The following is a 23,124-nucleotide window of genomic DNA, read 5'->3' as shown; positions in this document are numbered from 1 at the left end:
TTCTGGTTTATGTTTTATGCTTTGGTTTTTTGGGCGCGAGGCCATGTGGGTTGTTTGGAATTGTCCCTTACCTCCACACCTCAGCTCCATCACATTCAATTAAAAAAAAAAAAAAAAAAACTCTCCTGGAGAGAAAATGTTTGCTCACTGAAACAGGAGTGTATGTGGATGCTAGGTCTTTCCTGGGTCTGGATTGGTGGTTGCCAGCCATCTGGTCTCTTTCAAGGCTGTGGAATTCCCTGAAAGAATAGTCCATAATCTTTTTGATTTTTCAAAATTCTGAACATTATTTAGAATTTTTAATTCCTGGAAAGGGACCTCTCCTGGGAACCTGCCACAAGAGAACCGGCCTGCCGGTTGCGCTTTCCTCCCACATCCCCTGCCAGCTCCCCAACCAGCTGCACGCCCTCCTCCCTGCTCCCTCCCTCCTCCCTGCTCCCTCCCCCTCCCCAGCGGGTCCCTGGTGGCGCTTGCTTCCACCCAAAGCCTTTGTGTGATGAAGTCTTTCAAGATGGTTTCCCCGTCTGGGGAAAACACGTGTTTCTGATCAGTCTGATGAAATACACTTCCATTAAGGAATAACTTCTCTGGTTTCCACTTTTCTTCCTTCTCCACCTTCCCTATCATCTCAGAGCCCCCAACACTTGAAAGTACTTCTCGGACCTGACTGATTAAATGGCGCCTTCTTGCACATCACACACACTGGCTTAGCCTCTCCCCTCTTCATCAAGGCAAAGGGAGAAGGGTTTTCATTGTACAGGAGCCAATCCAGATAGATGAGATGTGAGCCGGGTCTCTTCCACCTCATGCGTCATCACCAGGACCATCCGCTCCCTTCTGACTCCTTCACTCTGGGTGACGCAATGTGCCGAGTGAGCCCAGCTGGCTCTTTGTAAGTTAAATAGGCGTCGTCTCTTTGGCCCTGAAGAGCAGAGAATTAAAAGGGAGCTGTCATCCCAGAGAAGAGTTGACATATCCCTTCTTGAGGTGGTTTTTCAACTGTCAACTCTTATCAGTGGCATATTTGGTGCTCAGTACATTGTAAATGTGAATAATGACACTGGATACCCTAGATTTGTTTTTATGGATATATGGTCCTGTGTATTCATGAAACTCAGATTCTGTGCACGTGTTCTGGGGAACAGTACACATGCAAAAAGAGACTTTAAACAGCAAGGGACTTGAATTAGTGCTCTGCGTTCCACTTTCTCTGCTACCAGGTTCAGCATCAGCTAAGGGAAAGTGAAGTCACTCAGTCGTGTCCGACTCTTTGCGACCCCATGGGCAGTATCCTGCACCAGGCTCCTCCGTCCATGGGATTTTATAGGCAAGAGTACTGGAGTGGGTTGCCATTTCCTTCTCCAGGGAATCTTCCCAACCCAGGGATCGAATCCAGGTCTCCCACATTGTAGACAGACGCTTTACCATCTGAGCCACCAGGGAAGTCCATCAGCTAAGGGAGGGCTCGTATAAATTCATTATAACCCAGTGATGTGGTGAAGTGGAGGATGCTGAAGTGGAGAGAGGAGTAGATGCCTGAGTGAGATATTTATAGGTGACAGCTTCAAAGAATGTTCTATTTCCTGAGTAGTAAGATGTTCTCCGTATAACACACTGCATTTTTTTCTGGGGCCAATTTTGTGTAATTAGCTTGGAGGAAGTGATATAAAATGATGTGTTCCTAATTCTCATGGCAGTTAAAAGGCAATGGTGGACCCCTAACCAAACCCATTTTTTCCTTGATTTCTATGGTTGAAAATCAGCCTGCTTTTCCTTGACAGCATAGTCATGACCCATCAGGAGACATAACTAATTTAGTGCAAGGAGGTGTCCTCAGCCATGGTCCAGCCAGCCAGAGAGGTCAGGTGTTCTCTCTGTGTCTTTATGCCACCTGCTAGGTGGTAACAGCTCAGTTGACTTTCCCTATCTTGTCCTTCCTCATCTCCTCCCAACACATCCCCTATAGAGGGTGCCTATAGTATGGTCAAACAATTTTTTAAAAATGCATTGTTTCTGGGGACCTGACAAATTATAGTAAATTTGAGAAGGTGAAGGGAATGACACTGGACTCCCTATGAAGCGTCTAGCTCTTCTTCCTCACAAAGATGGAGAAAATTGGGTTCATCTCATGTATTCTCTTAGCTGAGTAATGGATCCAGGGACTCTGAATCTTACCTTCATGATAATCAGTGAAATAAAAGATGCAACTTAAGTTCAGGAATTTCTGAAGACTGTTTCTGACAATATGAACAGTATGCTGTGTATAAGTTCAGACTGATGACGACAAAATGACTGGTTTGTTTTTGTGGTTAAGCCAAACGCCATTTATTTTTTCACAAACAACTATATCCATGAATACGCCTATGAAAAATAAAGTGAATATGGTGACCTTAGCAATATTTTCCTTTAAGGGCATCAGAGGCAGGCGATGAGAACAGGAGAGTTAAACTTGATAAAGACCTTTTCAGTTAAAAAGAGTCACCTGTTTACCTCTTTATCTTAATCATTGGGGAACTTTGGGTCTCACTTTAGACTGAAAAAAGAAGACCGATATTTGAGTTCAGAGATCGGTATTTGAAATTTTAGGAAGTTGTTCGTTAATTAGATAATCGGTGACATTTATTGAGCTGAGCACTGGTGGTGATGACCAACTAATTGCTGTCTTTAGGGAGTGTAGGAGGCAGATGTACATATTGAAATATTCCCTTGGGGTGTTCTGGGCACCAGAGGGCACCTCGTGGGGGTGGGGTGGAAAATTCTTTGTATAAAGAAAGTGCCCATGTCTGAGAAAGACTGAGAAATGCCTTCTGTGTTTGGTTTTCCTCTTGACCATCCACTGCATCTTCTGTGCAGCTTCCTCCTTTCTGGTCTGAATCCTTTTCCAGCTTGGACCACCATTGATTTCTTTGATTGTTATTCCTTGACTGTTGGCCACGCAGGTCAATGAAATCAGCGCAGGCAAGGTACCAGATACAAGACCAGGCCTCAGTTTCATTTTGGAAACTTGGAGATTTAAGTCCCAGAATGACAAGGACATAGAAATGCTGTGACGGTGCTTTTCTGTGTTCCCCCTCGCCCATCCTCCCATTGTTGTCAGAAAGGTGCCCTCCCCTGCTTCCTCTGGTGGCATCTCCCCTTTTCCTCTTAGAGCTAGTCTTGTTCCACTGCCACCTGCTTCCTCTGCCTAACTTGCAGCATCGAGAACAGAATGAAGAAATTCTCCACCCTACCTCCTCTCCTTCATCTCTAGGGTGGTAAAGGTTAGTCCTTTGGGGCAATTGACTTGGCATTTCCCAATGAAAGGGGGAAAAGAAAAGGAAAGATGCTACAATAAAATTATCTTAATTTAAGGTTCAGACTACAACTGCAGAGAACATCTGTTTTGAAGCCTGGTATTGTCTTTGTAAGCCAAGAGAAAAGCAGGATGAGATCAGATGGGGGGCCCTTAGCCTTCCACCAGATGAAACTACCTGCAGTCTGGTTGGGGGGGCTCAGGATCCTGTTCTCCTCGGGTTCTGAGCTCCCCACCAGGAGCCTGGTTCTCTGCTCCAGCCATGATATCAAAGAACACTGATTCTTCCACCATTTTTGCACACGCCATTGTCCCTCTCCATCCTTCAGGGACCAATTTAGGACAGTTTACATTAGAATTCACACTTAAACTACATGAACCCAGTGGCTCCAGGGTAGCCTGCATTCCGCATGACCCAGGCCCGGATGGGGCCAAAATTCCAAGACAGGTGCTCAGTTCACCTCAAGGAAAGGAACTGTGGTGTGGAGGGAACCTCAGATCCTGTAGCCTTGATTGGCAGCTCCTCACCACCTTCTGTGTGAGCAGAAGTCTGAGCTGCTGCGAGAGAAGTACGTGCTGTCTGAACTGGTGGATTTTCAAATGTCGCCTGGTCTGTGGATGAGGCCCATCCATCCCACATTGTTGGGGCTGCAGATGCAGCTGAATGGGTCGTAATTACAGCCTAAAGAAACGGCAGACAGCGATGAGCCAGCGATGAGCCAGCCCAGACCCTTTCTCTCCTTAAGCCCATGCCAAACTGTCTCCCGCAGGGAATGCTAGTGTGGTTACCCTGCAGCGTGCGTGCCCGAAGTCAACCCATCCAGGGCAGAGGAGACTGTTAGATTTCCAGAAATCGAGTCTGAGCATCTCTCTGTTCCTATGTATGCTGTATCCTGCTTCGTTTCTCAAGGGTGTCTGGGAACAGACCAAACCGAATGACAGTGAGTGACTTGCCCTGCAGTGTGGTATCTGTAAACCCAAGGAGACGCCCAAGCTGTGAAATGACAGTCTTTTCTCAACTGTTTGGCCTTGGGCAGAATGACTTATTCGCTCAGAGTCATTTTTTCCTCTGGAGATAGCAGGGCTGAACTTTATCTCTAAGAGAGTCCGTCTAACTATAACATGTGACAAAGCCAAGACCTAAGGTTTTGTCTCCAAAGAGGCACCGCAAGCATATTCTTTCTGAACCTGACATACAGCTTTGCCGTGACTTTTAAATACAAGTCTGCAGTTTCCTCTCCCAACCCAGGCAGTACCAGAATATCTGAAGGGAGGTCCAAGCTGGGCAGGTTCTGAGGGAGTGGGTTGGAGAGATTTTTAAAAATCAGATATGATCATTCTCCTAATCTATCCATAAGACAGTTCGGGTAAATAGAGGGTCCACGTTACTCTGCAAGGGGGGTGGCCATGGAGAAGACAATTTTTTGTGATTTCTCCTACGTCCTACCATCTACGTGCGTGTATGTTCAGTAGCTCAGTTATGTCTGACTCTTTGAGACCTTGTGGACTGTAGCCTACCAGGCTCCTCTGGGCTGTCGCAGGCAAGAATACTGGAGCTGGTTGCCATTTCCTGCTCCACGGGGATCTTCCCTACCCAGGAATCGAACACACACCTCCTGCATTAGCAGGCAGATTCCTTACCACTGCGTGATCTGGGAAGCCCATCCCACTGTCTATTGGCTCTTAAAAGCAGTAACAGTGATTAAACTTTATTTGAGCTCTTTTTCCTGACCTGGACACTGTGCTAATTCTTTCCTGCATTATCTCACGTAAATCCTCCAAGCAACCTCGCTTTCAACAGGGAAGGACTAGGTTTGGGATTGTTTAAAGGACTTCTGTGGAGTAATTCAGCTCGTCAGTGGCTCAAGCTGGAATTTCAGTCTGAGTCTTATTCCAGAGTTTAGGCTACTCAGGCTCCTCTTGGTTTTATCCTGGAGAACTTTCCCAGGGCAAACAGGCCCCAAGTCCTCCCATCTCCGCAGCCTGCCCTCTCCTCCCAGCTTCCCCCCTTACTTATCGCTCATTGTTTATTGTACCTTCTAAACAATAGTTAATGAGTCTGTATTACACGGTCAGGGGAGAGCCAGGGGTGATTTTTATTCCCTGAAACAGGGATGAGGTTGTGACACAAAAAGGTTAAGTGGCTTCGGTGAGGTCACAGAGCCAGCCTGCAGTCAGCGACAGCCCAGCTTGAGTACCCCGCTTGGGTTCCTGAACTGACCCTAAGGCCTTTGGGCATCCAAGTTTAATTAAGAGAGTTCTTTTAATTTTCTCCAGTTTTCCATTTTATGGCAGCTTGATAACGGTAGATATGGAAGCCCCAGGCATCTTTCTCCCTGCAGGGTGCTTTTCAGCGACTCAACTTATCACAGAGAAACTACTTGCTTTAGAGTTAAGCTTTAGAAGCCTGTTTCTGTGTGTGACAGGGTGACTGTTGCCTTTTTTCTCAGAGAAAGACAACCACAAATGCAAAGCGGGAAGGTTGTTAATTGAAAACTTTTTTTTTTTTCTTACATTTAAACCAGTAAATCGTCTGTGAGTCATAAACTTGCTCTGGATTAGCCGTTAGCGGTCTGGATGTTTTCGCACCTACCTTTAATAAAGTGTATTTTAGCTTACAACTCTGAGATTCTTCAGTTTTTGGTCAAGATGCGAGAAATAGACAATTTATTCCACTACACTTCTGGAGAGGGACAGTCTTCAGGATCTTCCAGGATTGTCTAAAATTAGGTGTATTTTTATATTTCTTTTTTATTTGATACTGCAGTACAGTGGAGGGAGGAGGATAAAAGAGAAACTTTATGTGTTTTACATACTCCATGTTTTTGAGGGAGTTCTTATAAAAAGTGACTGTTTTCTTGGTGTCATTAATGTCTGACTCCACACCCCTGCCCCTCAACGCCTGATGTCTGTTCTGAACCCTTCTGACATGATGTCTCTAGTCTGAGGAATTTCAGCGCTTGCTGGGTGTAATTCCCTAAGTCTTGGGAATGTTTGAAGATACAATTCTGTTTTCTCTCAGGTGTAGGAAGAACAGACTGCTGCATTACAAGCAAAAACAAAGTCATTCCTGGTTGATTTCTCTTGAGTACCTTAAAAAGCAGATAGGGTCTTGAAACAACCTGCCCAAGGGGCTGGAAGGCAAAGCTCAGCTGACCTTGTTTTATTAATGGGAAAACTGAGGCACTAATGAACCAGAGTGGACAGGAGTGCTGGGGAATAGATCTTATGATCAGCCAAGCCAAAGGTCAGACCTAGAGGCAGGTCTGCATTTGTTTAGCTCATTTTCACAAGCCCTAAGTATCAAACTCACTCAACCTTTGTATTGAGAGGCTTTGGTGGCAAAGTAAAAGTCCCTAGTGACTAGGGAGGTGATAGTTCACTGCTTACTTACTTAGGTGTCTGCTCAGGCTTTTTTTTGTGTGTGTGTTTGACTCTTTGCATCCCCATGGAATGTAACCCTCCATGTTCCTCCTCTGTCCATTGTATTTTCCTGGCAAGAATACTGGAGTGGGTTGCCATTTCCTCCCCCAGGAGATCTTCCCTACCCAGGGATTGAACCCATGTCTCCTGCGGCTCCTGCATCGACAGGCAAATTCTTTACCACCTGAGCCACCTGGGCAGCCTGATAGTTCACAATTCAGTGAATATTTATTGAGTGTCTACAATGTGTCAGGCACCATGCAAGGCACTGTTTTTTAGGATATAGTAAGATACAAAGTGGAGGGCATGGCAACCCACTCCAGTTTTCCTGCCTGGAGAATCCCCATGGACAGAGGAGCCAGGCAGGCTACAGTCCATGAGGTCGAAAAGAGTCAGAGACAACTGAGTGACTAAGCACAGCACACATGATACAAATATCATCTCAAGTCCATAGGAATATTTAGAAAAAAAAATCTGCTTGTGTCCTACAGAGAATAAAGATTTCATTTATCGAAATTATCAGATTAACCATGAGCGATCACTGCAGGCCTGATTGGGTTCCTCAAATCCCAAATATGTAAAAAATACTATAACTCTGTCCATATTAAGTGCTCCTTGTCTTTAGGGAAGTTTCACCCAGATGGGAGGTTGGATGTATAACTTCTGCGAACATCATTATTCACAACTGGCCCCCTGCAGGGTAACTTTCCTACAGTCGGTGGTGGCCCCTGGCTATCTCCCAAACCCCATTCCCTGATTTGTACAGTCAATCCTTTCAAGCTTCTGTGCTTCAGGACTGGGTTATAAAGGATGACTGACAAGTTGAGCTGTCATCATTGAGGAACTGAAGGAATAAACTTCCCCCAATGCTGGAGTGGACAATGTTTTTGGATCTATCATAGGAGGCTCTTTGAATGTCTAATTTGCAGGGATGGGGGTGGTTAGCAGTGTTTAGGCTAGCCTGGAAAGAAAGCTGAGAAAAGGACTGAGGGAGAGAGACAGGACTTGCTCTGAGAAAGCTGCATTTGAAATAGAATACTCACACCTGGATTAAAAAAAAATGCCAGCATTTCCTTAACATAACATTGATAAAACAAAATTCCCCAAAGCAACTCCTGATTTGCACAGTTCTTTTTGCTGATGTATTCACAGTGGGTAAGGCAGGATTGGTTCAAGATCTCTTTCTTGGCTGCTCATTTGAATGTGCAAATACACAATTCATTCATGCGCTGTTTTCCCCAGCTTTTCCCAGGATCCGATGGGTCTGTTCTTGTCATCTGGGGGCCAGCGCTGTTTTCTCATACCTTTTGGAAACACAGCTGGATGACAACAGTCCTTCGTCTATCAGGCTTACCCCCGTACAAATACTTTACAGAGTCACTAGAAGACGAGCATAACCTGAAGTTTGAACCAGGAGCCGGAGATTTCAGATTTATCTTCTTTCTGGCTCCTTCCCTCCCTGGCTGTGGGAAACCTGTAAATTACTATACTTCAAGAGGACAAAACTGGAGTTAGATGAGGTAAGCAGGTGTGTTAAGACTTATCAGAGGCTGAGGTTACAGTTATAACCATGTGGTGGGAGTTCAACATATGCTTAGAAATCAGGAAACAGGATTAAAAATAGCTTCCTCTGAGGTTGTTCAGAGAGATTTCTGTTTACTCTTTTAGTTCATCAAAGATAGGTATCAATGCCTGGCTCCCGATATCTGTACCTGTGTCTAGGTGTGCACCTCTGGGTCTACTGCTTGATTTGTTAATTAGGACCAACTCTCTCCGTTTATAACCAGTGCCCCAGTGGCAAACTATTAATTACGCAGGGGTCATGTTAGAGTATCCTAAGTGTCTGGGCTTCCCAAATGGAAAAGGGGGCTGAAACTGTGATTCTGTCATGGCTGTGAATGATATACTCCAGAAATTTCAAACCACAGAGCTGTGCATCATGTTTTAGACAGTGGCAATAGGAGGGTCGTCAGGTTTATCTAGTAGAGGAGAATTTGTGAAAGAAAAGACAAAACTTTGGCCAATGGTGATATAATTAGAGGAAGAGAACCACTGCTGTAGGGAAACTGGAAGTTCAAGGAAGCCCAGGACTGGATTCCAGTTTGGGGCCCCGGTTCTTGACTTTACTAATACTATACTATAGAAGTCGTTGGGCCTTTGTTTTGGGGTCTCCAGGAGGCAGCCTTGGGCTCCATCCGTACCAGTGGCAGCTAGATTCTTATCAAGGGCAGCTCACTTCTTAATTGATTTCTTAACGATGACGCGGGTGGGCTCTGGGAAAATCGAAGGCTCCTCCAGCAATACAGCACCGATCCCTGAGTCACTAAGCGGCCGGAGTCCAGCATTCCCAGAGCCCTTTGAGGACACTGGCTCGGAGCCCCTTGGTCGCACGCACGCCCCTCCAGCCGCTGCCTCACGTCCTGTGTGTCAGTCTTTGTGAATGAATGATGGACACGCACTTGGGAAACTATGCCGCTCCCGGGAGGGGGCGGGAGCGGGTGACCAAGTCCTCAAGAATGCGTGGAGAATCAGATGGACTTTCCCAAACTGCCGGGGTGGCCCAGGCACTAGCCAGCCCGCTCGCTCCGGGCTCTTCTCCCCCAAGTAGGGGGCTTCGTGGCCCGCCGGCTCTGCGCGCGGCTCCCAGGCGACCCGGCTGCAGGGCGCGAGGAGCCGAGGGCGCGGTGGGCGCGGAGGGCCCCGAGCTCCGCCCCGCTTCCTTTCGGTTTGGGCTGTGGCCGGCGATTGGCCGAGGGTCCCGGGCCCCGCCTCCCGGCCGCGCCCGCCTCTCGTCGCCCCGCCCCTCGTCGCCCCGCCCTTGAGTCCCCCCGACACCCCCCCTCCCGCCCGGCAGAGATCCTGGGGGTGGGGGCCGGGCGCACAGACCCACGGCCCGGGCCCGGCGCCGCGAGCTACGCCCCAAAGAGGAGGGGAGAGCGCGCGGGCGAGGGAGGGAGTCGGCTCTGGAGAGCGAGGGCGAGCGCAGGCGGCTGCCCGCGGAGAGGAGGGAGCCGGGCGCGGACGAGGAGGGAGCCGGCGGGGCGCAGGCGAGGCGGGGACCCGGCGCGCGCGCACTTTCCCGCAAAGTGCCAACTACCCCGGAGAGAGTTCCGGGCGCTCACCTTCTGGGCGCGGGACAAAGTCAGCGGAAATTTGAGATTTTAAAGAAGAAGGTCCGATTCCCCCGTCCCCTTTCCCCTGTTACTCATTCCCATTAAAAAGAAAAACAAGAATAACAGCAAACTCGCTCTAGCCCCGTCTGTCCCCCCTCCCCACTCCTGGCACCATGAAGGCGGCCGTCGATCTCAAACCGACTCTCACCATCATCAAGACGGAAAAAGTGGATATGGAGCTTTTCCCCTCCCCGGGTGAGTGGTGACTGCCGAGGCCCCCCAACCCCAGCCCTCGGCCTCTGGCCTGGGTCCCCTCCACTTCTCCCCCTGTGATCTTCCCTTCCAGTCAAGTGGTGCGTTTCTGCCCCAGCTGCTAAGCAGGCGATGCTGGTGGCAGCTGGAAAGATGTAGGCAGGAGGAAGAGCTGGACTGTTGGTGGCCCGATACCTTTGTTGGGGGTGGTGGTGGTGGTATTTATTTTCACAGCTGTGTTTTTGTGAGTAGTGGGAAAAAGCTTTTAGAATGTCCAGCACCCCCATTCCTGTTTTCTTATTTTTCCAAATGAGCGGGAACCCTCTGGCCTTATTCCTTAACGTTAGTGAGGGTGGACACTGCCGCCTAGGACATCATCCTCTGACCCTGCCGACATCGCCCAGAGTTGGAGCTAGATGGAGAGCCCTGGGGAGTAAGAGCCCAAAGGGTGTCTAACTGGCTGGCCTTCAAGCACATTTTCAAATGTCCTGCCTTCGTGAGCTCGCCTGTCACATGTTTTTTTGCTGTCTAGTGTCTCTTTTCGGGGTTGAGGGTATGGAGGACGCAGAGCTGAAATGATCATCTTAACTAGGGGAAACATCCCCATTCTGTTTATGCAGGTTACTTCATCCATCTTTCTAATCTGCCATTAATTTTTCCCTTGCTGCCTAAGATCTATGGGAAAACCTCCCAACACCAAATGTGATTTTGGGTCTTTGGTTGGTGTGTTATCCAGCTCTTGGATTTGCAGAAGGGGATAGGAAAGAAATTTCAGTTTGTCTTAGACACAGTTTTTGGTGCTGAGCAGTTTAATGGACTCTGGCACTCTAGAATTTCTGGAATAAAGCAGTTTGAGAAGAAAAGATGCTTTCTTTCAGGATAGGAACTGCCAGCTGTCCTTAAGAGCTTCATGATTTTGGAGGTAAAGGTATATAGAAAGATGTAAAGGGACAAGCTGATGCTTTTGGAAAATAATTAATCGCAGTAACAGGCAGCTGTTGTATCTGATGATCAATAAGTTCAGCCAGTGCGGTGGTTAACAGTTCTTTTGCCTCCACCGTAATTAGTTGCTTATTTTAACCCTTTCTTAATCTGTTTAAACTTTCAACACAAGCCAGGCTGAATTTTGTTATTTGAAGATCTTTCAGAGACCTTAATGAAGACACAGCAGTGGGTGGTGATTTCTCTTAGACCCCCTAACACTCAAGCCCAGGGTTTCTGGGTTGCTCCCTGGGAGGTACAGAAAGACTAAGACTGTTGTCACAGAGATGCTGAGATGAACTAGAACCTTGGAGACATTTCAGGCACAGAGAGCTACAGTTTAGAAATGATGCTGGTGTGATGGTGGCCTTGGGGGCTGGGGGGTGGGTGTTGTTAAAGAAGCCAGAATAAATTCTCTTAGTCCCAATTGATGCTAACCATTTATAGAGGAAGTGAAAGGAGAATTCCCAGTAAAGACCGATCTCAACTAATGCCTCCTTTTCTTAAGTATGGCTTGTTTATATGTGTTTATGGGGAAGAGACAGATTTGGTTGTCTGGGAAATAGCGTGTGGATCTGTCAGTTCAGAAACCTACAGTGGATTTGGTGTGCTGGGAAGGAAAAAGGGCCCCCTAGCAACACATGTTTTAGATCACAGTAAACAGCGGAAGCATTTTGGGGGAGTGTTTTAGTAAATATTAGAGGTTTTAAGTAGATGATGCTGTTCTGTTGGTTATTGATAAAAATAAATCCTGAGCAAGTAACTATTCTTAGCTTTCCCATCTGTAAGATGGGGACAGTGAGGCCTAATGCTGCAGTCATCACCATTATAATAACCAAATTTACAGTGTCCTTCCCTCACCATTATAATAACCAAATTTACAGTGTCCTTCCTTTGCAAAATGGTTTACATGCCTCTGATCTGATTTTGTCAACAGCCTTCAGTACAACAAAATTTCAGCTGATCAAAGAAATTGGAAAGTCTTCAGCCATTCATTGTAATGAGATTTGATTTCTGGTGCTATCTTGGGAAAACTAAATAGAGAATCTTGAAAGTACAGAGCAAATATAATATCTAAGTTTGAGGTCGTTTTTTTTCGGGAGGGTTAGTAGCATATATGTGACTGTTATACTCATAGCTCAGAAAGGGAAATAGAGGCACAGAGAAGGTAGGTTACTTACCTAAGAATGTCTGGTGAGCCAGCAGCTCAAGTGCAATATATCCCTGTTTCTACCTTCTCAGTGTACAGTTGCCTTGAGTAATACTGCAAGTTGCTTCTGTAAAGCTTGGCAGAGAATCTTCAGTTGAGACTTGAACTTGCAGGTGCAGGGGTGCAGGAAGCACTGGCCAGGGCTGCTGGCTTTTGTTGGTGGGAAAAGACACTCACTGGCAAAGTGGGGATTTGCTTTGCCTATAAGACCATACAGGACATTTTAAAAGTTTAACGTCTCATAGCATGTCTACAGCTGTGACTTAAAAGTTTGCCAGAATGATTCTTTGGCTTGTTTAGTTTCTTACGTGTGGAGACAACTATTGGGGGGAACTGAACTGGTTTCATTAATTAGACAAGCTATCACCTCTGCAACCTCCCCTGCCCACCGCAAATGTATGAGAGCTGGAGAGAGAGGCAGGAGGGAGGTGGGTGTCCCAGCAGGAGCCCAGGGTTATTTGCCAATCTCAGTGGCTAGAGTCTGATCAAGAACTTTTATTCACTTTTATTCTGGATTGAGGCCTCATTGGAGTTTTGACAGCTTTTAGGGCCAAATGAACATATACTTGGAAATAACATTGGTGTTGAACTTCCTTTGTAAGTGTAAAGTTGCATATATCACTTTGATTGTAATACATGATTGCCAGGTTCTCGGAGTTTAAATGGGTTAAAACAAATGCGACCACAGAGAGTCTGTGGCGTTCCCACCTGGTGTGGAGTTTGCTGAGAAGGGGTGGAGGCTGGGTGCCAAAGCAAATACATCCCAGCCGCTTAATTTTTTCTCTCCTTTCCCACTTCACCTTCTTGGTGAGGTGAGCAGTAATGCTCAGTGAAGAGCAGGAACTCTGATTCTGAATGTTTGGTCTTTTACAAGATTGAAAGCATCAGCCCCTTTCCAACCCTGGAAAAGGCTGTCCATCCCTCTGACCTGTATTGCCTTAGGAGACAGGAGGAAGCTCCGTCTTCTCCCAGCACCTTCGGTCAGTCTTTGTAACTTCAACTATGCAGACAAAAAATGCAGAGCTGCCGCGCTCTAGGATCACTCTTTCACCGTGTTTCCAGACCCCCACGGACCATTCTCCTTTCCGAGCAGGGTCTCTGGAGCCAGCCCGTCTAATTTTGAATCTCGGTTGTGCCACTTACTAGTTTTGTGACTTTGAACAAATCTCTCTGTGTTCCAGCTCCTGCAGCTGTCGGATGAGTATGGTTACCGTTCTGCCTCATAGGGTTGGTGGAAATATTACTGTATGCATATCTTTAAACAGTGCTGATCTGTAATAACAGCACAGAATGACCTTGGTGACTGAAGAATTGTGTGGGTGGAGGGGGGGTAGCTTGAAGTGTTTTATAGGGGTTACAGCCATCTTACGTACCTCCCCTAATCTCTTAGTTGAGAGGGAAAGAAGAGTGAGGTTAGAGAGGACCTTTTCACCTGCCTCACTGAGATCTCACACTCTAGTCTGTGTCCCCGACAGCAAACTCAGTGAACCAGGGGACGCTCAGAGGCTCAGGGCATCTCTGGAGCTTGATTGTCAGTTACAGGCTCAGAGACTCAGTTACTGTGGGTGATGGAGGTTGTCAGTGCTGCCTGGGAGCAGAGGCCAGGGCACATTTGTAGGGTTGATGGAAATGCAGAGATTTTCAGTTATGCAGGGTTGAGAAAAGCATCATGTCCAGTTATTATAAAGTATCTCACATCTTATTTATTTATTTGGTTGGCAGAGCTTGCATTCCTGGCATTTTTGGTTGGTTTGTATTGCTGTTGTTTTTTTTTTTTTTTTTTTGTCTCTGTAACTTTTTTTCTTTCTTAAAGAGACCAGACCACCCTGTAGGGGGATCACCTCCTCCTAGGAGACAGATCAGCCTGAGATCTACCCTACCAGAGCTCAGCTTGCTCTGGGCTCCATCAAACTCTGTGCAGAACCGAGAGCTGGTTAGCGTAGGTCAGGATATTCCAGGAAAGCCAGGCTCCCTATTGCAAAGAGCACAGATAACTCTGTGACAGCGACAGAGTAATTACAGTCGTTGCTGGTTTGCAGAATTAATCACCCAGGGCTGTGGTGGCATTCCCTGAGTTCAGTGAAGGTAGATTCCTGCCATTCCCAAGTTGTAGGGGGTATTTCTGAAACATGTATTGAACCTGCGTTTTGAACCAGGGTCTTTCCCACGTCACACCCCGACTCCGGGGTAGGGGACGTATTATCATATCCCTTGTTTAGATGTGGAGGAGGATATTCCAAGATATGCATAATTTCCTCAAAGCTCAAGGTTAGAAATTTACAAATTGATAAGCCTTGCGGAGCATTTTATACATTAGGTAAAACACCATGTTATTCACAGAAAACCAGGGAATTAAAAGAGGCCGCACTTGCGGGGGCGGGGGCGGTGCTTTGGGAGTTCAGGGGGGCAAGGTTTCCCGGTCACCCTGCATGGCTCCTCTGAGTTAGGGGGCAAGGGCCTGTCTGTCCTGTGAACTCCCTCCAGGGCCAGCAGTCCAGGTGAGTTGCTTTAAGAAGATGGGTAAAGATTCCAGTAACGCTTGCCTGAGATCACCAAGCAGAGAACCAGGCTTCTTTTTTTTTTTTCCAGTGCTTTCCAGATGGAGTTCCTTTTCTCACAGGTGAGGACGGGATTGTGTTTACTTCCAAGGTTGCATCCTTCCTGGAGCTTCCCCATTCGGCCTGTTTTACCTCTTTCATCATGGATGCAGCTCTGCATGGATCTCACTCACAAACAGAGGGACGAGAGACAGATCAGTAACTAGCTTGTTTTCTTAGTTACAGATGTAATTTAATTTTTCTTCTTGTAAGGAGGCCAGAGGTACCTGCGTTTGTTGTCTGTGCAGCAAATACATTTTACTTTTTTTTCTGCCTAAAGTGTAGAGTTTTCAAGCCCATGTCATGGGTCAGGGCATGCTGTTTTTGTTGTTCAGTTGCTAAGTTGTGTCTGACTCTTTGCAACCCCAGGGATTGCAGCATACCAGGCTTCCCTGCCCTCCACTGTCTCCCAGAGTTTGCACAAACTCATGTCCATCGAGTGGATGACGCTATGTAACCATCTCATTCTCTACCACCCCTTTCCCTTTTACCTTTAATCTTGGGTGTATTCTGGTACAAGGAGGAAAGTTGAGCCACAGGATGCTACGTGAGACCTGCTTACCCTGCACAGCCCACAGCTCAGAGGGAAACCAACAGACGCCCTGGAAGCTTATCCATGGGTGAGGTCTTGGTTCCTCAGTTACTGCCTTATAGGGAGCATTTTCTCCATAGAGTACCCCTGGGCTCCCACAGTTATCACAGAGAGCAGTTTGTCCCCATGTTTTTTATCTGGCTGCTCTAGAATGAAAAATTGATCCCCTTGCTCAGACGGAATCTCTGATGGGATTTACCACCCTATTCACAGCATTCTGGGCATCCCTGGTGGCTCAGCGGTAAAGAATCCGCCTGCCAGTGCGGGAGAAGCAGGTTCAATCCCTGATCTGGGAAGATGCCCTAGAGAAGGAAATGGCAACCCCTCTAGTATTCTTGCCTGGAGAATCCCATGGACAGAAGAGCCTGGGGAGCTCTTCTCAGTTCATGGGGTTGCCAAGAGTCGGACATGACTTAGCGATTAAAACAACTCTCAGCATTCTTGGTTTTTTTGCTTACAGCTATTAAGCTCTTCTTAACTCAGGGTTCGGAATGTCAAGACAGTCCCCCAATCTGTCTTGCTTCTTTGTCATGTATCTACAGCTCCATTTTGCTGGAGTTGGGTTGAAGAGATCTTTTTCCAGAACTTTAGTACACGTTTTTCAAGTTGCAGAAACAGCCTATTTCTACTTGGCCACTTCTCTGAAGCCCTATGCCTATCTGTGTTACTGTTTTCTTTTTAATTGTGTAGTTTATAGTCTCCATGCAGATACAGAAAGAAATTGGCCTGTAGGGTAGGTTACAGCAGATCCAATTTCATTGGCAGGGAGCCATGCTTACAGAAACACTCAAAATATTGCTGTTTGAGCCATAAGTGTTTATTGATTATTTGGCCAGGTTCTTTATATTTCCCATGTTCTTTCCAGTTTCTGCTGCTTGGGACCAGGCTTGTCACTGGGCACTGGAAAGGTGGCTTCTTACTGCCCATCAGCTGGTCTCCATTGTCCTTTTTCTGTAGCGATTCATTCTGTCTCTGAGAACTGTAAGACACTGGCCCGGATGGTGCTTTAAGACCCAGTGCAGCATCGGAAAGTTGTAGGCTGTTGGACTTCAGATCTTGATGGTGTGTGCTTAAAATTTGCCATCCAAATTGGGACACTTTTCAGAGTATAAGGGTTGTTTAGGGATTATACCAGAATGAGAGGTAAACGTAGAGTAGGACTCTCCCCGGAAACCGGTGCACACCCCATAGACACTGATTTTGGACAATAGTATTTTTATGATATCTGCTCTAAGTTGCTAATTTTAGGGTTTTAGGCCATCCAGAGTGAGTTAAAAGGACAAGAGTCAGAGTTTGAAGAAATTCAAGTTCTGTGTGGTTTCCCCCAACCGTGAGTTATATTTTTAAATGTGTTTTTGACACAGAATATTTCTCAGAGCCTGGGAAACAACTAAAAATCAACCTCAAACGCATTCGATCTAAGCATTTGAAACCTCTTGGTAGGTTTGGGGAGCTCTGCTGAGCTGTTGATTTCTGCTTTGCACGGTTCTGCAGAGGAACTGTAAGCTTTAAGCATGTAGGGTGTGTGTGTGTGAAAATGAACTTCTGAGTAGGGGGAAATGCCAATATTTCCCCCTGTTTATTTCATTTACACAGGTGAAGACAATGACATTTTTTTGTGTAATGTTTATCCGAGATGAGAAGTTTTACATTGGGATCAAAAGGGGCACACACATACAAAAAAGTATGTGGTGGTTTTTTTTTTGGTACCATTAACAGGGGTAAAAACAAAGGGTAAAAATGTAAGCCCTTCATTTTTTAGGATGGGAGGAAAGGAATTGGTGCATTTAACCATAGTATCTCTTCTCTAAAAAAAGAAGAGAGGTGAGGGAGAAAAGAGTAAGAAATTATGAAAGGAGTAATGAAAGAATGAAAGGAAATAGCATAAAAAAATTAAAGGATTTAAGTGATATTTTATAGACTTTTGGGAAAACTCCCATGTGGACCAAACATGGCGCTTGGGTAGGAATTCCGGTCCGAGTGGCTGGGTGGGTAGTCTTGGATCTGCTGTTTCCACTCTGTCTGTGTCATCTTTTCTGAATACTTTATATCCTGCACAAGTCAGGGCAACCCAGATGGAACAGTCCCTGTGCTCCAGGTGCTTTCATGGCCAATAGTGCAAGAGGATCATTACTTGAACTTGTAGAAGTACGTGGGGGTCGGTGATTGTTTATATTTTCTGTCTGTTGGGCAACACTTCTAGGCTAGAGTAATTTCCTGGGTCAGCTTCAGGGAGAACATGGGTATTTCAAAAGCATTTGAAAGAGGAGCTAAAAACATGGAGAGGATTATTTTAAATAGAGTAGTGTGGGGAGAATGCTGAAAGTTTGGAGTAAAAGAAAGGCTTACATAAATATGAAGAATACCTTGATTGTAGAAAGAGAAGAGAGAAGTGTCACTCAGGAGCCGCGCAAGAACCTTTTGCATCTCAGGATGAATTTTGGCTTTGAAAATAGGGAGATTTTAAGAAAAGAGCAGTGTTATTAAAAAGGCTTATGAGAGAGCTGTTGTCTTTTTTTTTTTTTTTTGGTAGCATTACTTCCTACTCATACTGTTAGTTGTTAAAACCTCTATATCAGTTTATCAGAATAAGCGTTAAACCTCAGAGAAGATGACAGAATCAATCAGGTACATATTTTCAAGGTTCAAATGGAAAATAAGAATCTAGGTCAGGCCAAGGGTTCCTAACCCTGGTGAGTGTTTGTAGATACATGGTTTTTGAAGTGTGTATTTAGAAACTCCTACTATGTGCTGGTATTATACATGCACTCAGTTAAAGATATTTTTGTGCAATTACAGTTTTGTACTTGGATAATCACCATGATTATCCATGAGAGTGTGTGATTGAGTCTGATGTTCAAATACCTTTCAGAAAATCCACTGCAGGGAATTTTCTGTGGGAAAGTTTCCATGTGTTGACTTCTATACTTTTAGTATTAATTTTTCTTTCTCCTATCTATTTGAGGTTCCCTGCCTAGGGTTTTTTTTTTTGTTTGTTTGTTTTATACATTATGCATTGGTTATCTTATGTCATTACAATGCTAATTAAATGCCTGGAATGCAATGAGGATTTATGAATGATAAAGGGAGACCTCTCAGCCTCCTAGGATTACATTTTGTGTTCTAACTAAGTCACATGTCCACTCTGGGGGACCCATCACTGCCTGGAGAGCCAGGAAGCCTGGATTCTAGCTAGGGTTTGGCAACCATTTGTCTATATGGCCTTGAGCAAGTAATTTCCTTTCTCTGGACCTCAGACTCTTCATTGGTGAAATAAAACTCAATGGAGAAGACGACCTGTAGGGTTTCTCTTAACCCAGATAGTTTATGACTCTAAATGGTGTTTGAAATAACTCAGGCTGTGAGAGAGCATGAAATGTCATTCAAGAGGTGAGCAAAAACGGGGATATTTTCCTCTGGATCCCCAGATTCTGTTAATCACAGTTCCGTCCTTGAGATGAGTTTGAATACATCTGCAAAGATTACCGTTCACCGAGAGAGGCATTGGGGGTTGTCCCAGGCCTTGCTTACAGTTGAAGAAACGCATGTCTGGGGTGATGCTGGACCAGGCATGACGCCTCCCTCTTGGTCCCCATTCATGAAACAGCTTCCTATTTCCATCAACCTTTGCTACCGCTGCAGCGGGAAGCAGCTCCAGTCTGGCGGGTGTGGGGTGGGGGTGTGGTCTGCTCTGGAGGAAGGTGGGTCCTCTGCAGGTCCATGGTCCCAGCTGCATCCCCAGGGCTAACTGAGACTGTGAACTGAGCCAGAGCTGCTTTATCTCGGCTGCCCTTCTCAGAGCACTGCTCTGGGCATAAACAGTCGCCTCCTGCAGCAGGAACGCGTTCTGTTCAAAGCCACTCCGGTGAGGCCCCAGTCTCCAGTTTGTACCCAGGAGGGGCCTGGTCCCTGGCTGCTGGGTGCTCAGGGGTGGGGGTCTGGCCTTCCTACAGTGCTGGCTGCCTGGGGATCCCAGCTGCTCTGGTTTCCCCAGGTCCAGGAAGCTGCGAGTATGTGCTGGGGTGTGGTGAGCGTAGGCTGCTGGCCTTTCAATGGCAGTGGAGGAATGGCGCCTGTATATAGCTGTTATCTGAAAATCAAGTTCTTGATGTTATTGCTGCATTTTGGGCCTGATCCAGGTGCCCTTTTCTTTCAGGAGCAGGGACCTTAGATCAGCGTGCAAGTTTGGGGGAAAAACTGATAAGAGGGCAGAGTTGATCCATGTGTACTTGTGTAGGCATCTCTCATCTCGTTTTTATCTATTTCTTTTTTTCTTTTCTGTTAGTTGTTGGATGCCAGCTTACTAATGTGCCAAGAATCTCATTCTTTTATGGCATCTCTAATAGCTGAGTATTATTCCTGTCTCCTAGATGAAGCATCTGTGAGGCTAAACAATGTGCCCACAGCCATACAGTGGGTGAGTGGAGTTTAGATTTAAGCCCAGCTGGAGTTCATGCGAGAGGTCACCCTTCTCAAAAATATTTGGGTGTTTGTTTACTTTGGGGAGATACTAAGGTCTGTTTGTGCATATTATTTACTATTTCACTTCTTCCTTGGTCCTGATCCCATAGCATTTTGCAGTTTGACACGTGACTTCACCCTCTTTGAGGTTCAGGTCATCCCTGGAGTTACCATTGTGTTGCAAGTGGGGAAACTGATGCCCATTTGTGATGGCAGGTTTCTTTCCCAAGGTGACTTGGTGAGTAAGGGGCACAGTCCAAACCCCTTGACATTTCCATTTGGCCACATGCATTTTAAATCTTTTCTTGAATCTATGAGAACATGATATAATAATATTCACATTACTGCTACGGCTGCTAAAGATTAGCTGGAGGTAGAGATGTTAAGAGAACATTCTCTGCTCTTTTGCTAGAGAAATTTCATCGTGTATTTTCTATGTGCTTAGTGGATCGCCTGTCCATAGTCGGCTAATTACTGAGCTTTGAGTAGGTGGCACAGATTACTGTCTTGGGATCTGGAAAATTTGCCCAGCTTTCCATGATGCAAACACTGGACAAACTAAGTAGGATGGTAGGTTAGTTAGTTCTTTGTCAAGAAGTTAAAAAACAAAGGATGAGTTACCTCACAGACTTCTAGACAAATATGCAATTCTCCTCTAGGGGTAGTCTGAACCTTGGACTTTGAGAAATACACTTTTTTTTTTTTTAGCCTAAGGAGTTGGGAAAGAATTTCTGTCCAACCTCTGTTTCGCTAGGTTGAAATATATGCACAATTGCTTTGGTCTTCTAAGCCTCAGTTTACCCTTTTTAGCAAATTAGGTCCATTTTAATGATGGGCATGAATTTCAGGTAGCCAGAGGAACACTTCAAGATAAAAAATAAAAAATAACACTTTCCCACAACACACAGTAGGAGAGGCAAAGAACTGTGCCAAAGAGACGTACAAGATTTACATTTTCCATTTTCTTCCCCATTAGTTTCTACTTGGGACAGGGTCATTTGTTCTGGCACTAGGTATATATACACTTGGAGTTGACTGAAGTTATATTAGATTGTCCCCTTAAAGCAAAGTGTTGTTCCTTAGCAAGAAAAATAAGTGATCTCCCTCTCCCTGTTTTGGTCATTCTGGAAGCCAGAGCATTCCAAGACCAGATACTACGCGGGGAAAATAGCCCCTTGGCATGTTGCTGTTTCCTTGGGAGTGAGTTTAATCCTGAATGGCCAGCTGGCCAGGGTTTGAGGCAGGGTCTGGATTCTCAGGGACGAGGAGCGGGCAATGGGTGTAGAGCCTGGTATACCTGATTGTAGGAAACAGTAGGGTTATTTGGCATTTTTGAACTTGGGTGCTAACTTCAGTCTTGTCAGGAAGGTTTAGTCTTGCAAAGCAAATGTTCTTGTGACTGCCGAGGGTGTCACCTCTTCCAAATGGGGTACAGGCCTCCACTTCTGAGTCATTTTGGCTAGACCTGCAGAATCCTCAGTCATCCCTTTCCCTGGTTGAGCATTTTCTGTGCTGACAACCTGACAGGTGTACCCAGATAGGGGCTCATCCTCTTTTACCTTTTACTGCCTGGCATGAGAGTCAGGACACCTGATTTGCTTTGAGCTGCAGGGTTGAGCCTCCTGTTTGTGTTAGCTATCAGCTCCGCATTCCCTCGAAGCAGGGCGTTCCTGGGGAGCGAGCTGCCTTTGCTTGGAGAGACTGGGAGCATTAATGAGCTCACGTTTACAGACTCTGGAGGCATGGGTGATGCAAGGAACATTATTAAATCACTAGAAGAGTTGATACAGCGTGGCCATGCTGAATACCTAGGAACTCTCTGAGGGTGAATCGTGTGTGTGTACAGGAAGTGCATCCTTGATTTCACATCAGATCACGAGGTCAGTCTTACGCCTGCCTTGCCCTCCTAATGGGAACCAAACGTGCTGCCAGATGCTTGTTTTTGGTCTCTGTATGTATCTGTGCCTCAGTTTGGGGGCATGAGAGAAGTGAAACTAACAGTTTTGCAGTACCTACTATGTGTCAGGCACTTGCAAAATGTTTGCACAAATAGCTACATTCTTTAAATAACCCTAGGAAGTTGGTATCTTATTTTTATTTTTTAAAAATTTTTCTTAAAAATTGTTTTTATTGAAGTATGGTTGATGTACAATATTATATAAGTTATGGGTGCACAGCATAGTGATTCATAATTTTTTAAGGTCAAAAGTCATTGATAATTATAAAAGGTGGGCTGTATGCTCTGTGTACACTATCTCCTCGTCCCTTGTTTTATACATAAGAGTTTGTACCAAGATTGGTGGTTTAACCTCCTTTATGAAGGTAAGAAATGGAGCTCCAGAAAGGCTGTCATAATTTCCCCAAGCCCATAGAACTTTCAAGTCATACATTTAAACTTAGATCTTCCTAATTACAAAGTTCTACCAACTTAGAATCTGTTTGGAGAGAAAATTTCCTAACATTCTCATCAGAGGCTTTGATTCTTGACGCATCCTTCTCAGCCGTGTGCTCTTTTGGGCTCCTCATTAAGCTCAGGCTAAGGAAGAAAACATCCAATCTATCTATAAATATAGACCACTGGGCTGTGAAATAGAGAGGAAGCCAAAACAAAGTGCCCATCACTTCCACGTGCATTTTCAAACGTGGACAAATGAAACGTGGGTACCTAAATTTACTGAACCTGTATAAGGAGAGATGGGCCATCGGCCTCCATTTTCCAGGTTGGGAAACCAAGGAATAAAGATAGCCACCCCACCCCCACCCCCACCCCACCGTGCTTGAGAATCCTCAAGGCAGCGGATATTCAGAGGCACACGTCTAACTCTTGAGTGCACTTGATCCAACAGGAATGTTTGTAAAAAAATAAACACATGCATGGAATGAATCCGTGTCTACATGATGGACCTAGCATTCACCTCTGATTCAGTTGGAGATTTTTAAAAAAATAAAGTATCTCTTTATTTCTGGATTTCTGAAGGCCTCTCTTAAGGAAGCCTTGTGGCTTTTCCATGCCCTCACCTGTGATGGATGGACTGATAGGAGAAATGTGAAATGTCCGGGCTGGCTGCAGTGTCTCTAAAGGGTTTGCAGCACTGGATGAACAAAACAGCAGTTTCATGTTTTAGATGAGATGGGGTCCTGGCAACTTGTTTCTGGCTTCACAGGGTTGGGTCAAGCCTGCGTTGCTCACAGGCATTGACCGC

The 23,124-nt window shown here is 45.7% G+C and overlaps 1 protein-coding gene across 8 annotated transcripts in view; it reads left to right on the top strand.

Moving 5' to 3' along the window:
• Nucleotides 1-23,124, top strand: part of ETS1 (ETS proto-oncogene 1, transcription factor) — a 142,422-nt gene that overhangs the window by 58,036 nt on the left and 61,262 nt on the right. For 2 of the 8 annotated variants that reach the window (XM_042238018.2, XM_004019533.5), the window contains exon 1: nucleotides 9,695-10,083. The exons of the other annotated variants lie outside the window; for them this stretch is intronic. In XM_042238018.2, the coding sequence (XP_042093952.1) occupies nucleotides 10,002-10,083 (82 nt within the window). In that variant the 5' untranslated portion in view covers nucleotides 9,695-10,001. Of the gene's footprint in view, nucleotides 1-9,694; nucleotides 10,084-23,124 lie in introns of those variants that run through there. 8 annotated transcript variants of the gene reach the window in all.

The sequence above is a fragment of the Ovis aries genome, chromosome 21 (genome assembly GCF_016772045.2).
Source record: "Ovis aries strain OAR_USU_Benz2616 breed Rambouillet chromosome 21, ARS-UI_Ramb_v3.0, whole genome shotgun sequence".
Taxonomy (NCBI): Eukaryota; Metazoa; Chordata; class Mammalia; order Artiodactyla; family Bovidae; genus Ovis; species Ovis aries.
The sequence above is the reverse complement of the archived record's forward strand: the minus strand, read 5'-3'. Positions and strand labels throughout refer to the sequence as shown.